Source organism: Rhinoderma darwinii, chromosome 4 (assembly GCF_050947455.1).
Source record: "Rhinoderma darwinii isolate aRhiDar2 chromosome 4, aRhiDar2.hap1, whole genome shotgun sequence".
NCBI classification, from domain to species: Eukaryota; Metazoa; Chordata; class Amphibia; order Anura; family Rhinodermatidae; genus Rhinoderma; species Rhinoderma darwinii.
Window position 1 is genome coordinate 197,217,819 of NC_134690.1, and position 11,763 is coordinate 197,229,581.

Sequence of the window (11,763 nt, forward strand, 5' to 3'; positions counted from 1 at the left end):
TTGATCTATGGTTTTTGTTTTAGTGTGATTTGTAATGAACTAATAATTGACCTCCTACCAGTAGTGATGATGTATTTCTTGTTCGTAGCACCTGATGTAGAAGGTGGTTCTGAAGAATTAATACTGAAAACCTCAGAGCTTACAAAGTGTGAGTGGTGCTGTGCAAGAAAACTTTCCGTAGTCTTTTTTCAAAGTACGTTGTCACTCTGTCACGAGCTGCGGTCACAGTTCAGGATGAGCAGACAAAATGGACTTGGATGGTACGACTGCAAAGCTGCAAGTAAGTCTGTTCTTTGTTACAGATTATCTCTTCAAAGTTGTGTTCTAAGGCTGGCTTTACAGGTGAATCCCTTCTGGAGATCATAGGCTTTTTCATTTTTGAGATGTCAATGCGTATTGGCACGTGGTTACAGGAGTAGTCTAAGTTCTAAATTGAGCTTTCTGTTATTTGAATCATGTAACCTGACAATCTCTTAAGTCTAGCAAAAAACAGTAAGAGGGGAGAGATCCTCCAGCTCACCTGACACAATGGAACGTGTCGTTGATAGCGCCCGGATCCTCGTGTCGGCACATGATAAGGAAGCAAGGATAACAAAGAGATTGGGTCCAGTGCTGTGGGGTGGATAAAATGGAAGCAATTTCCAAGTTTAATAGTCCTGATTAAAAAGTCCAAATGTGTGGAGTCCTGGTGTGGAGAAAGTGGGGGGAATAATATCCTCAGAGCCTACGCGTTTCGGACGGCTTCAGCGTCCTTAGCCAAGTCTAAAGACGCTGAAGCCGTCCGAAACGCGTAGGCTCTGAGGATATTATTCCCCCACTTTCTCCACACCAGGACTCCACACATTTGGACTTTTTAATCAGGACTATTAAACTTGGAAATCGCTTCCATTTTATCCACCCCACAGCGCTGGACCCAATCTCTCTGTTATCCTTAATCTCTTAAGTCTCCTATGTTTTAAGCAGAGATCAGGAAGTATATAATGAAATATGAAAGTATCATTTATGTGTTCTTAAAGAGGTACACAGCCTTGCATATTATGGAACTGCATTACATGTGCTTACAAGACTTCAAGAGTTCTTTATCTCCAGCTAGAGCACGTGACCTAATGGGAAATCCATTGTCCTGCCTGTGCCCAATAGACTAGCTATAGAACTATATATCATTTTTTAAAAACCACAGATTTTGATTTTCCCTTGGGTTCCCTCTCCTACTTTTAGGCCGCTCCGTCCTATTAGTTAATGTTGTGTACTCTGGTAAAACAATACCTCTGCTATCTGAACGTATTTGTAACGGTATGGTTATATAGGGTGTGACTGAATAATTATTGACGGTCTTTTCTGTTGTAGGTTTAGAAGAACAGTACATTGTGTTAATCTTTGAAAGGCCCCTGATGGGACATGAAGTTATTTTTTTTGAAAAGATACAATCTGAAGTTGGAACAAGACATTCAATTCCAAACTTTTTATCAAAACTTGTGTTTGATGAAGCTAACCGACGACTTGTTGCCTTTACCAATAATGTTCAAGAAACACCACTGAGCTCCACTCCCAATGACCACATCACTAGAAATGTAAATGTTTTCTTCTTTTTTATTTTTTCCATTATTTTCTGGATACAGCACGCACACATCTTTGTATTCTCTAGTATTCTCTTTGTCCTTAGGCCTAATGCACACGACCGTAGTGGGTTTGTGAGCCGCAAATGCACGGATCCGCTGCGGTCCACTTTGTCCCCCAAAAAGCTTTTGTTGTGCATCTGTGTGTCCTCAGGATTCATGGATCCGCCACAAAAAAAATTGACCCCACCATTTGTGACGCCGCAAATCTGGACCATAAAATTACTTTTGGTTTTTGGGGCCACAGCGCAGATCCTTGAGAACCACGGTTGTGTGCATGGGGCCGTAGAAATGAATGGGTCCGCATTTTATCCACAAAAATACCTATAAATCGCGGACACAAAAGCGTGGTTGTGTGCATGAGGTTTTAGTCTTTCTTTTTTCCTGCCATTTTATACTTTTTTTTTTTTTTTTTTTTTAATTTTCTTCCTTAAATTTTTTTTAGCAAATAACTTGATTGTTGTTGCCAATTCGGCAAGCAGTTGCCGACATTTGCTAAAACTGGCTTATCTTATGGCAGTTGACAAAAAAAGATTTGAACCAAATTTATTAAAAGGCACACGCCTATCAATAAATATGTTACATTTTTAACTCTGACGGGCAGAAAATTAAATTACGCCTCCTATGCGTGGACGTGGATTTGTGCCCAAATTTTGCTTGTCACCTTTCATATTTTGTCACAAGTGTTACCTAAAATTTGTCGCAAAGGGTGATTATCACCCTTTGCAACTTTTTTTTGTCTGACCAAATTAAAACTGATTAGCAGATGTTAAAATAAGGTTGTGTACATTAGGGTTGATCTGTTCTAGAATTTATAGTTATTCTTTGAATTAGATTTTAGGTATTCCAATGTTTTCATATAGAGTAAAATACACCCGTTGGGCCCTGTTCACACACACTTTTTTTTTTACGGAGTTGCAGGCGGTTTTTTTTCCACGGGGAAAAAAATATGGCATATTCTTTCTTGCTCATTTCTGAGTGTTTTTCACTGCATTTCTTGCCTGCGTTTTCTTGCATTAGCTTCTATGGGCTGCAGACGAAAAAAGCAGCGAAATAGCGCAGGCCGGTCAAAACTTTCCTCAAAATTCCTGAAGGAATTCTGAGGCAGATTTCTTCTGCCTGCAAAAAAAAACTGTGTGAACAGGGCATTGAGTAGAATTGATTTTATGTGGCTAGCCAGTCTTCATATGGGTTAGTTCACACAGAGTTTTTTTACGCGGAAACTGCGTCGGAAAACGCGCCAAACCGCCCGAAAATGCCTCCCATTGATTTCAATAGGAGATGGAGGTATTTTTTTCCCGCGAGCCGAAAAAACGGCTCACGGGAAGAAAAAGGGACATGCCGTATCTTTGCCCGTTAACGCCTCTGACCTCCCATTGACATCAATGGGAGGCAGAGAACGCTTCTTTCGCAGCGCTCAATGGCCGCGGGCGAAAAACGCAGCGAAAATCTGCCTCAAAATTCAAAACTGAATTTTTAAGCAAATTTTCTGCTTGCAAAAAACTCAGTGTGAATCCAGCCTTATAAATATTGTTATAAAACCCAGTGAAGAAGAGTGAATAAAAAATATTGAGTTATTTAGAATTTCATTTTTTTTTCTGGGCATGTTATTGGATGAAAGGCCTGCTTCCTATTTCTTGTTGACTGTATCCCCACACCATACCCCTAAGCTACATAATATTCGAAAACCTATTTTATGACTATTTTGAAATACTTGAAATTATTTACATTTATTAAAGGGATTTTCCCACTCTTACAAGTGATGACATATGGCTAGAATATGCCCTCATTGTTTTACCAGTAGGGACCCCCACCTATACTCGGGGGCTATAGTGCTTGTTTAGCAACGCGACTCCTTCGTGGTTTTTCCCTGCACAGCCGCGCTCCCGACCACCTGCTTTGCACACAACCCCCATCATATTTCTAGAGCGGTGTTCGGTTCCCTTCACACATGTGCTGGGAAAACCTGGTGTCCCAGTGGTTGACAATTAACACAATATAACAATGTTTGTTGATTCTGAGCCTTCAGGCCAGAAGCCTCGACTGTCATTAATTCATTTTATTTTTTGCTTTGTTGAAAAATCACTTTTTAATTTTTTTGCATGAAGGTTTCATCAGAAACTCGAATGAAGCTGCGGAATACACAGTTGAAGTTCTTTGACGATGATGAAGAGGAAGGCGACCCGCACAATGTCTTTGTTGGCCCTATTGAAAAGTAAGCTTATGTTTTTTTCTTTAAAGACTTTTTCATGAAGATGTCAATTATGTTCAGGAGTGAACATTTTCAGGAATACAGAATTTTGCATGACCAAAGATATTTCATTTGATCTATAAAGCCCTGGCAAGCATGTATGCAGTCACGCCAGCCTAAAGTTGGCACATAACTACTACTAAAGATCAGAGATTATGACTGTGGTTTTTGTCCTGCTGACTGCAGAGGCTTCCGTAACCGCAGTCTCCACCTGAGCTGTGCAAGTATGTATATAGAACACATTATTGGTGCTTGTTCTCTAATCTGCAACCTTCTGCCGAGCCCAAAATGATAATACCCTGTGAAGTCCATAAGTTGTGGCACCGCAACCGGCTACAGAACCACTTTAGGTCCTTATGGCTTACCTTGTACCATCTAGGAATTACCTAGAGACCATCGCAACTTGTACAGAGTTGTCCTGCAGGGCAGAATTTTCTTAAGCAAGAAGTAGGATTAGATCCAAAAAAAGAAGTTCTAAGCCTTTTCCATATGTGTACTCTGTTTAGAATTCACTCTTGGATTTAGAAAATCACATTTGGCAAAAACCACTCCCGATCTGAACCGGTTTTTCAACTAAGGGAACCTAAATCAAGCTTCAAACTTTGCAATTTATTTGTAACAGGTTTTTAATTGGACAAAATGCATACCACTTGAATTCGTATGCTTTCCCTGCCGCCAGTTCTGTGTTACATTAGAACGTAGTGATGTGACCCCCCCCCCACTGTAATTTCCATCATCCGTACCTTATTTCAAGCATATCCAGTTCTGATAAACTCTTGACTGCTTGTAAATGCTGTGTATTAGATATATGTGTGTTGTTCTTTTTAATAAATAACCCTTGTAAAATGCAAGAACACATTAAGGGTAAGGTCATACAGTTTTTTGATGCGGAAAACGCGCCAAATAACGGCCGAAAATGCCTCCCATTGATTTCAATGGGAGGCGGAGGCGGTTTTTTTCCCGCGAGCAGAAAAACCGTCTCGCGGGAAAAAACAACATGCCCTATCTTCAGGCGTTTACGTCTCTGACCTCCCATTGACATCACGGCAGAGAAAACGCCACGAAAAACGGCGTGCAGGCAGAGCAAAATCTGCCTCAAAATTCTAAACAGTATTTTGAGGCAGATTTTCTGCCTGCAAAGAACTCTGTGTGAACCCAGCCTAAGATCTGAACTTTTGTCCCACATTTTCTCATTCTTCTCCTAACCTTTATATATTTTAGATGATTTATTGCCCTGTTGGCTTTAGTACAAATGTTACACTATTTATTTTTTATTTTTTTTCCTTTTTAGATTGATTGTTTATCCTCCGCCTCCTGCAAAAGGTGGGATTTCGGTCACTAATGAAGATCTCCATTGCCTAAATGAAGGAGAATTTTTAAATGATGTTATTATTGATTTCTATTTAAAGTAAGTTTTTATTTATTTTTGTTTTTTTAATATAATGTGTGCAGGTTTCACTTTTCTTACAAAATAAATCTTCGCACAATGAGATACATTTACTGTTCACTGATCTTTTTCCACTTTTTATGCTGGGTTCACCGCTGCGTTCGTTACTTCTGTTCTGGTTTGTCATAGGAGCAGAACAACGAAAAAAATAGAAGCACCGGATTTGTGGTATGACTGTCACCAATGACTTTATTGGGATCCGTCATGGTATCTTGTTTTGCTGGACCAAATAGCGCAGCATGCATGGCTATTTGGTCCGGCGTATTTCACCATATCTTCAACGCAGATGTGAACCTAACCTTAAACTGTGTATGTTCAAAAGAGAAAGAAAAAAAAAATCATAAATCCCCAAACAAACCATGAAAATCAAAGCACAGTAATGTTCCACGTAATGCCCGAAAAGCTTTGAGACGTGGACTGAACAAGACCTCTAAAGGTGTCCTGTATTAACTGGCACAAAGACGTTGGCAGTAGATCATTTAATTCCTGTAAGTTTCCAGGTGGGGCCTCCATGGATCGGATTTGTTTTTCCAGGACATCCCACAGATGCTCGATCACATTGAGATCTGGGGAATTTGGAGGTCAAGTCAACACCTTGAACGCTATGTCAAACCATTCCTGAACAATTTTTGCAGTGTAGGAATTTTTCTACTGAAAGAGAACACTTCTATTAGGAAATACCATTGCAATATAGTGGTGTACTTGATCTGCAACAATGTTCCGGTGGGTTTAGGGCTGCGCAATTAATCAAATGAATTTGATTAATTCAGCTTTGCGGACTAAGACGATTCCGTGTTTCAACTCAAACGTTGAATTGATTTAATAATGGCGCCGTCGGGCCGAGCTACAAGACTAAGCGCCGCTGCCCTCATCACTGCCCTGCCCCGCCACCTCGTCACTGCCCTGCCCCGCCACCTCGTCACTGCCCTGCCCCGCCACCTCGTCACTGCCCTGCCCCGCCACCTCGTCACTGCCCTGCCCCGCCACCTCGTCACTGCCCTGCCCCGCCACCTCGTCACTGCCCTGCCCCGCCACCTCGTCACTGCCCTGCCCCGCCACCTCGTCACTGCCCTGCCCCGCCACCTCGTCACTGCCCTGCCCCGCCACCTCGTCACTGCCCTGCCCCGCCACCTCGTCACTGCCCTGCCCCGCCACCTCGTCACTGCCCTGCCCCGCCACCTCGTCACTGCCCTGCCCCGCCACCTCGCCACTGCCCTGCCCCGCCACCTCGCCACTGCCCTGCCCCGCCACCTCGCCACTGCCCCGCCACTGCCCCGCCTCGCCACTGCCCTGCCCCGCCACCTCATCACTGCCCTGCCGCCTCGTCGCTCTCTTCCAATGCGGTTTCCTCCCACCACCTGTGGCTTCCCGACCGTAATGCTCTGCAGTACTGGCACGGCATGTCAGTACTGCAGCTATTACTCTTCTAATGTCTGGCAGCTTATGAAGTCATAGGCTGCCAGCTGAGCGCATGTGGGGGGGGGGGTGTAAACTGAGATTGGTGGGTAGGGTCGGAGAGGGCAGGCTGGCTAGTTGTATAGATAGGAATGGGAGGCAGGGCGAAATCTTTCAGTCTTTTTACAGGCTTTGAGTGGCTATATAAGTTGTTCTTTAGAGTCCCAGGTGAGCTAAAATGACGGCCTTGTTTAGCATGTGTTTGTGCAACCAACACACACATAAATCAGTACCTTCACCACCTAATACTCTGCTGTTCCTGCTATCGGCATATGTTAGCCTCAGGTTAGCTTAAATGCCATGTACACCTATGAAAGGCATTTATTTTTTAAAATAAAAAGTTGAGTCAGTGTGATTGGTGCAACTTTCTAATTACTTTTTTTTAAAGAATGTTTTTACTTTTTGAGATACAGCTGCTTTGTATCCTGTATACAGAGCAGCTGTATCGTTCGCTAAGACCTGAATCCGTTGGTCCCGCAGACCTGACAAGTTCAGTGTCTCTGACACACCGGATCCCCCTGTAATTTATCACATCTAAATTCATAATTTAGATGTGATAGATTACAGGTGGATCCTGCGTGTCAACCCGCTTTCACTGAACCCGTCAGTTATGCGAACCTGACGGGATTTAGCACTAGATACAGCTGCTTTGTATAGAGAATACAGAACAGCTTTATCTCAAAAACGAAAACAATTTTTTAATAAAAAAATTGATTCATAAAAAACTAATTATAAAGATGCACTAATCAAACCAACTGATCTTTTTAGTAAAAAAAAAATGTGTTTCAAATATTTACATAGCGTTTAAATGGCTATCTTCCTCCATATTTTTTATTCATCCTTCACCTCCAGGTGCCTCTGCTGCTGTCTCATCATCCCTATACTCCCCTCGCTGCCCCTGATGTAGCTCACCCACCCTCCAGGTGCCTTTCCATCCACCATGTGCCTTGCAGCCCTGGTAATGCCTCCCTACCTGCCCGACATCTCCCTGCCAATATAGTGCCTTGAGGGCACATCTCCACACCCCAGGTGCCTCACTGTACCTGACGGTGCCCCTCTAGCCAACAGGATCTTCCCCACTCACCATGCGACTCGCTGTCGCTAGCAGCACCTCCCCAACACTTGTCTTGTTTTGCTTTTAGTTTAACAAAAATAACAAAATCGAGATTCAAATCGAAAATCAACCATAGGGTTGAAAAAAATCTAGATTTAATGTTTGGGCAAGATCACCCAGCCCTAGGTGGGTTGTACGTGTCAAAGTAACATTTATATGAATTCCAGGACCCAAGGTTTCCCAGCAGAACGTTACCCAGAACATCACACTAACTAATGTACAATTTATCAGACCAGGACTGCTTCTAGTGCCCCATTGTCCAGTTCTGATGCTCACGTGCCCATTGTAGGTGCTTTAGTGGTGGACAGGGGTCAGCATGGGCACTCTGACTAGTCTAAGGCTGTGCAGACCCATACACAGCAAGCTGCGATGTACTGTGTGTTTTGAAACCTTTCAATCATAGCCAGCATTATATTTTTTAGCAATTTCTGCTATATTAGTTCTTTTCTAAGACTGGACCAGATGGGCTAGTCTTTCCTCCCCACTCGCTTCAATGGGACTTGGGCGCCCATGTTGCCAGTTCACTGGTATTTGCCAGTGGAAGGCTCACATATACCACTGTATAGGCATATAGTGGCATACATCGCCCTTCGGGTCTTATTGGGTGGAAAAATAACATTTATACTGGTAGGTGTTGTGACTGGATACCTCTGTATTTAATAGCGTCGTCTACTATACTATTCCTAACGTATGCCAAAAGAACACACTCTCTAATGGGGCCCTATGGATTGTGCCGGGAGCTTTCTGGGCACATACGCCAAACCTAGTGTTCAAATGTGATGTGAATAAAGCCTTACTGCAAACCATCACAAATCTGCTAAATATTGTGAAGAAAAAAAGTCTAATTTTTAAGCTTGTTGTTCATCTCGATTTATATATTGTCTAATAACCATAAATATATTCTGAATTCTGCTCAACTCTTCCACCCAATGCACAATGAGTTTGCTTCTAATGTCTAAACCAGTGGGTCGCTGCATTACGTCCTTTTTAAAATGATTATTTACCAAATGAATAAAAGACGCTAGAGATTTGTTCTTCATACGTGATTTTGTTAAAAAGCATTCATTCTTGATTTGTACATAAATGTCCACCTAATAGATATCTTCCTTCTCTATTCTATGTTATAATAGATTATTATAATGTATAATTCTATCTTATATGTTCTGTATGCCTGAGTTCTATCCAAGATCTTATAATAAAAATATTTTTAAATAGGATTTATGTTTAAATATATATCCGTCTGTTTGTCATGATATTCTAGTGGGGATATGCTGAATAATGTTAATCTTATAGCTGACTATATCGTCTCCTAAAAACATTTGTATTTTCTTTTCAATTAGGTATTTAGTCCTTGAGAAACTTCGAGAAAAGGCAGACAAAATCCATATTTTTAGTTCGTTTTTCTACAAGCGTCTTAATCAGAGAGAGAGGCGGAATCTCCAAGATACGGCAAACTTAACGTAAGGAAAAATGGCAATGCTTTTGGATTGATTAAACTTAATGTCAACAATATTTCACAGTCTTTTTCATATTGTCCCATAACGTTGGGTATTACAACCCAATTATAAAACTTTCAAATGGCTAGAAATAGTTCCATACAATATTTTTTTACGGCGGACGTCCCTTAAAAGAAAACACCAATTTATTACAACGTTTTATGTGTAAAAGCTGAAAAACTGTTTAAAGAGAACCTTTCACCTCCCCATACATGTGCAGCTGAGTACAGCATGTAATGGGCAGGAACAGTGTGCATGTGCGCTCTCATCTCCAGCTCTTGTGAGAGATCAGTTTTGTACTTTGTCTGCCGAGCTGGCAAGGGGCTGGGTCTCTGCTACGGACAATGCAAGCATCCGTAGCAGAGACACACCCCCTTGCCAGTTCGGCAGACAAAGTACAAGACTAATCTCTCACAAGAGCTGAAGAGATGAGAGCGCACATGCGCCCTCTCCTCTCCACAGCTCTTACACTGTCCGTAGCAGTGACATGCCCCCTTGCCAGGTCGGCAGAAGACTGATCTTGAAAGCTGAAGAGTGAGAGCGTGCGCGCGCACACTCTATCCTCGCCCTTGCTGTAATACTGTCCATATCTGATTGGACAGTGTCACAGCCATAGTAACACGCCCCCTTGCCAGTACAAGCCCCATTAACAGTTCAGGGGGTTATTTAAATATCGGGCGCCAAATATAACGGCACCGATCTCTAAATAACGGAGGAGGGTAGAAAAAAAATGTAAAGTGCCCCAGGGTTTGTGCAGCCCTGCCCATTTACACGCTGCACTCAGCTGCACATGTATAGGCAGGTGAAAGGTTCTCTATAAATAAAGTGTAAATACTTTCCTTTTACAAATATTGTTTAACGTCCATTCACACAGGTATTTTTTGGCGCTGATTTTGACGTGGCTACCGCATCCGAATCAGCGCCAAAAAAACTCAGAAATCGCCCTCTATTGATTTCAATGGGAGGCAGGGGCGTTTTTTTTTTCCCAGGCAGCTTTTGGCCGCTCGAGAGGAACAAAGCAACATGTGCTTTCTTGCCACGATTTCTGCCTCTGACCTCTCATTGAATCAATGGGAGGCAGAAAGAGCCTGTAGCGCTCGTTTCAGAGCGTTTTTCACTGCGGAAACTGCTGAAAAAAAAGCGCAGGCAGTTCAAAATCTGCCTCAACATTCCTGAAGGAGTTCTAAAGCAGTTTTTTTCTGCCTACAAAATAACTGTGTGTGACTAGGGCATTAGATTTTGAGTAATATGTTCTTTTATTCACCTATGGCTTGTTAATGGCGCTGTAAGGCCATATGGGAGAATAAAGTGACCATAAATCCATAATTGAACATTTGGGATCAGACTCTGGGGGACGTACATTCATTATAATTGATGCGTGAAGTGGCTTTTTTACTTTAAATGGGTTTAAAAAACACTTTCTCACTTTGTAAATGAGGTTGTTCAAAGCTGATCTGCTCATTCTGAGACATGAAAAGAATACATCGGATCGGGACTACAAAGCATTTTGTCAAGAGTTTCATGGACATGGATGTACAAGTGCATGCGCCTGCCAGTGACCGTTAATGCCATCCACATTGCCTGTAAACCGTGACCGTCACATGCTTATACTGTAGCAAACCTCAATCCTGCTGTCACAATGGTGCATATGTGTTTGCGGGCAGTAGGGACAAGCTGCAACAAATCGTCAATGTTTTGTATTTTCTGCCTGCTGTAATGTTTTACCTAGACCTGGTTATTTTAACTTTTATCACCTCGTGTGCAGGATATACTGTACATGTGTATGTATCTTTGTGTTTTTTTTAGTTCTCTTAGAAATCTACACAGTTCCCCTGCAAGGCCTGCTACAGGGATGTTTTGGGATTACAGGGCATCTATTTAAATAAACAGTCACCCATTCCATACGTGACCAGACAGAGTCCGCCAGATCAGGGACAGCCCTTTTTGTTAGTGGCAATTCGCTCCAGGGGCATCCTGAGTGTTGGACGCCTTTAAATTCTGATCTGAATGGTGACCATCTCTGTACAGTGCCGCAGAATATGTTGATGTTCTATGTGCAACTGGAAATAAATATAATGTCCATATTCCCTAATATTTCTAATGGACAATGGAGGTCTTGCTAATATAACCCCTTTAAAAGAGGGGGTATACTGATGTGTTTTTCCTTCTTAGATTGCAACAAAGGAGGCATGGAAGAGTAAAAACATGGACCAGACATGTGGATATCTTTCAGAAAGACTTCATATTTGTTCCTCTTAATGAAGCGTAAGTAAATGCAGTAAAGTTCATTGAATAATCTTTACTCCTTCTTCTCATACAGGAAATCGTGTATTTTGATCTGTATCGATAATAAAGATATACAGACTTCTGTAAGCAGCCTGTAT

At 42.1% G+C, this 11,763-nt stretch overlaps 1 protein-coding gene across 4 annotated transcripts in view; it reads left to right on the forward strand.

Moving 5' to 3' along the window:
• The window catches only part of SENP6 (SUMO specific peptidase 6), a 123,445-nt gene that overhangs the window by 82,909 nt on the left and 28,773 nt on the right, over positions 1-11,763 (forward strand). For all 4 annotated transcript variants that reach the window (XM_075862040.1, XM_075862039.1, XM_075862041.1 and 1 more), the window contains 6 exons: positions 89-280; positions 1,348-1,571; positions 3,725-3,831; positions 5,159-5,275; positions 9,224-9,343; positions 11,552-11,644. In XM_075862040.1, coding sequence (XP_075718155.1) covers positions 89-280; positions 1,348-1,571; positions 3,725-3,831; positions 5,159-5,275; positions 9,224-9,343; positions 11,552-11,644 — 853 coding nt within the window. The remainder of the gene's footprint in view (positions 1-88; positions 281-1,347; positions 1,572-3,724; positions 3,832-5,158; positions 5,276-9,223; positions 9,344-11,551; positions 11,645-11,763) is intronic.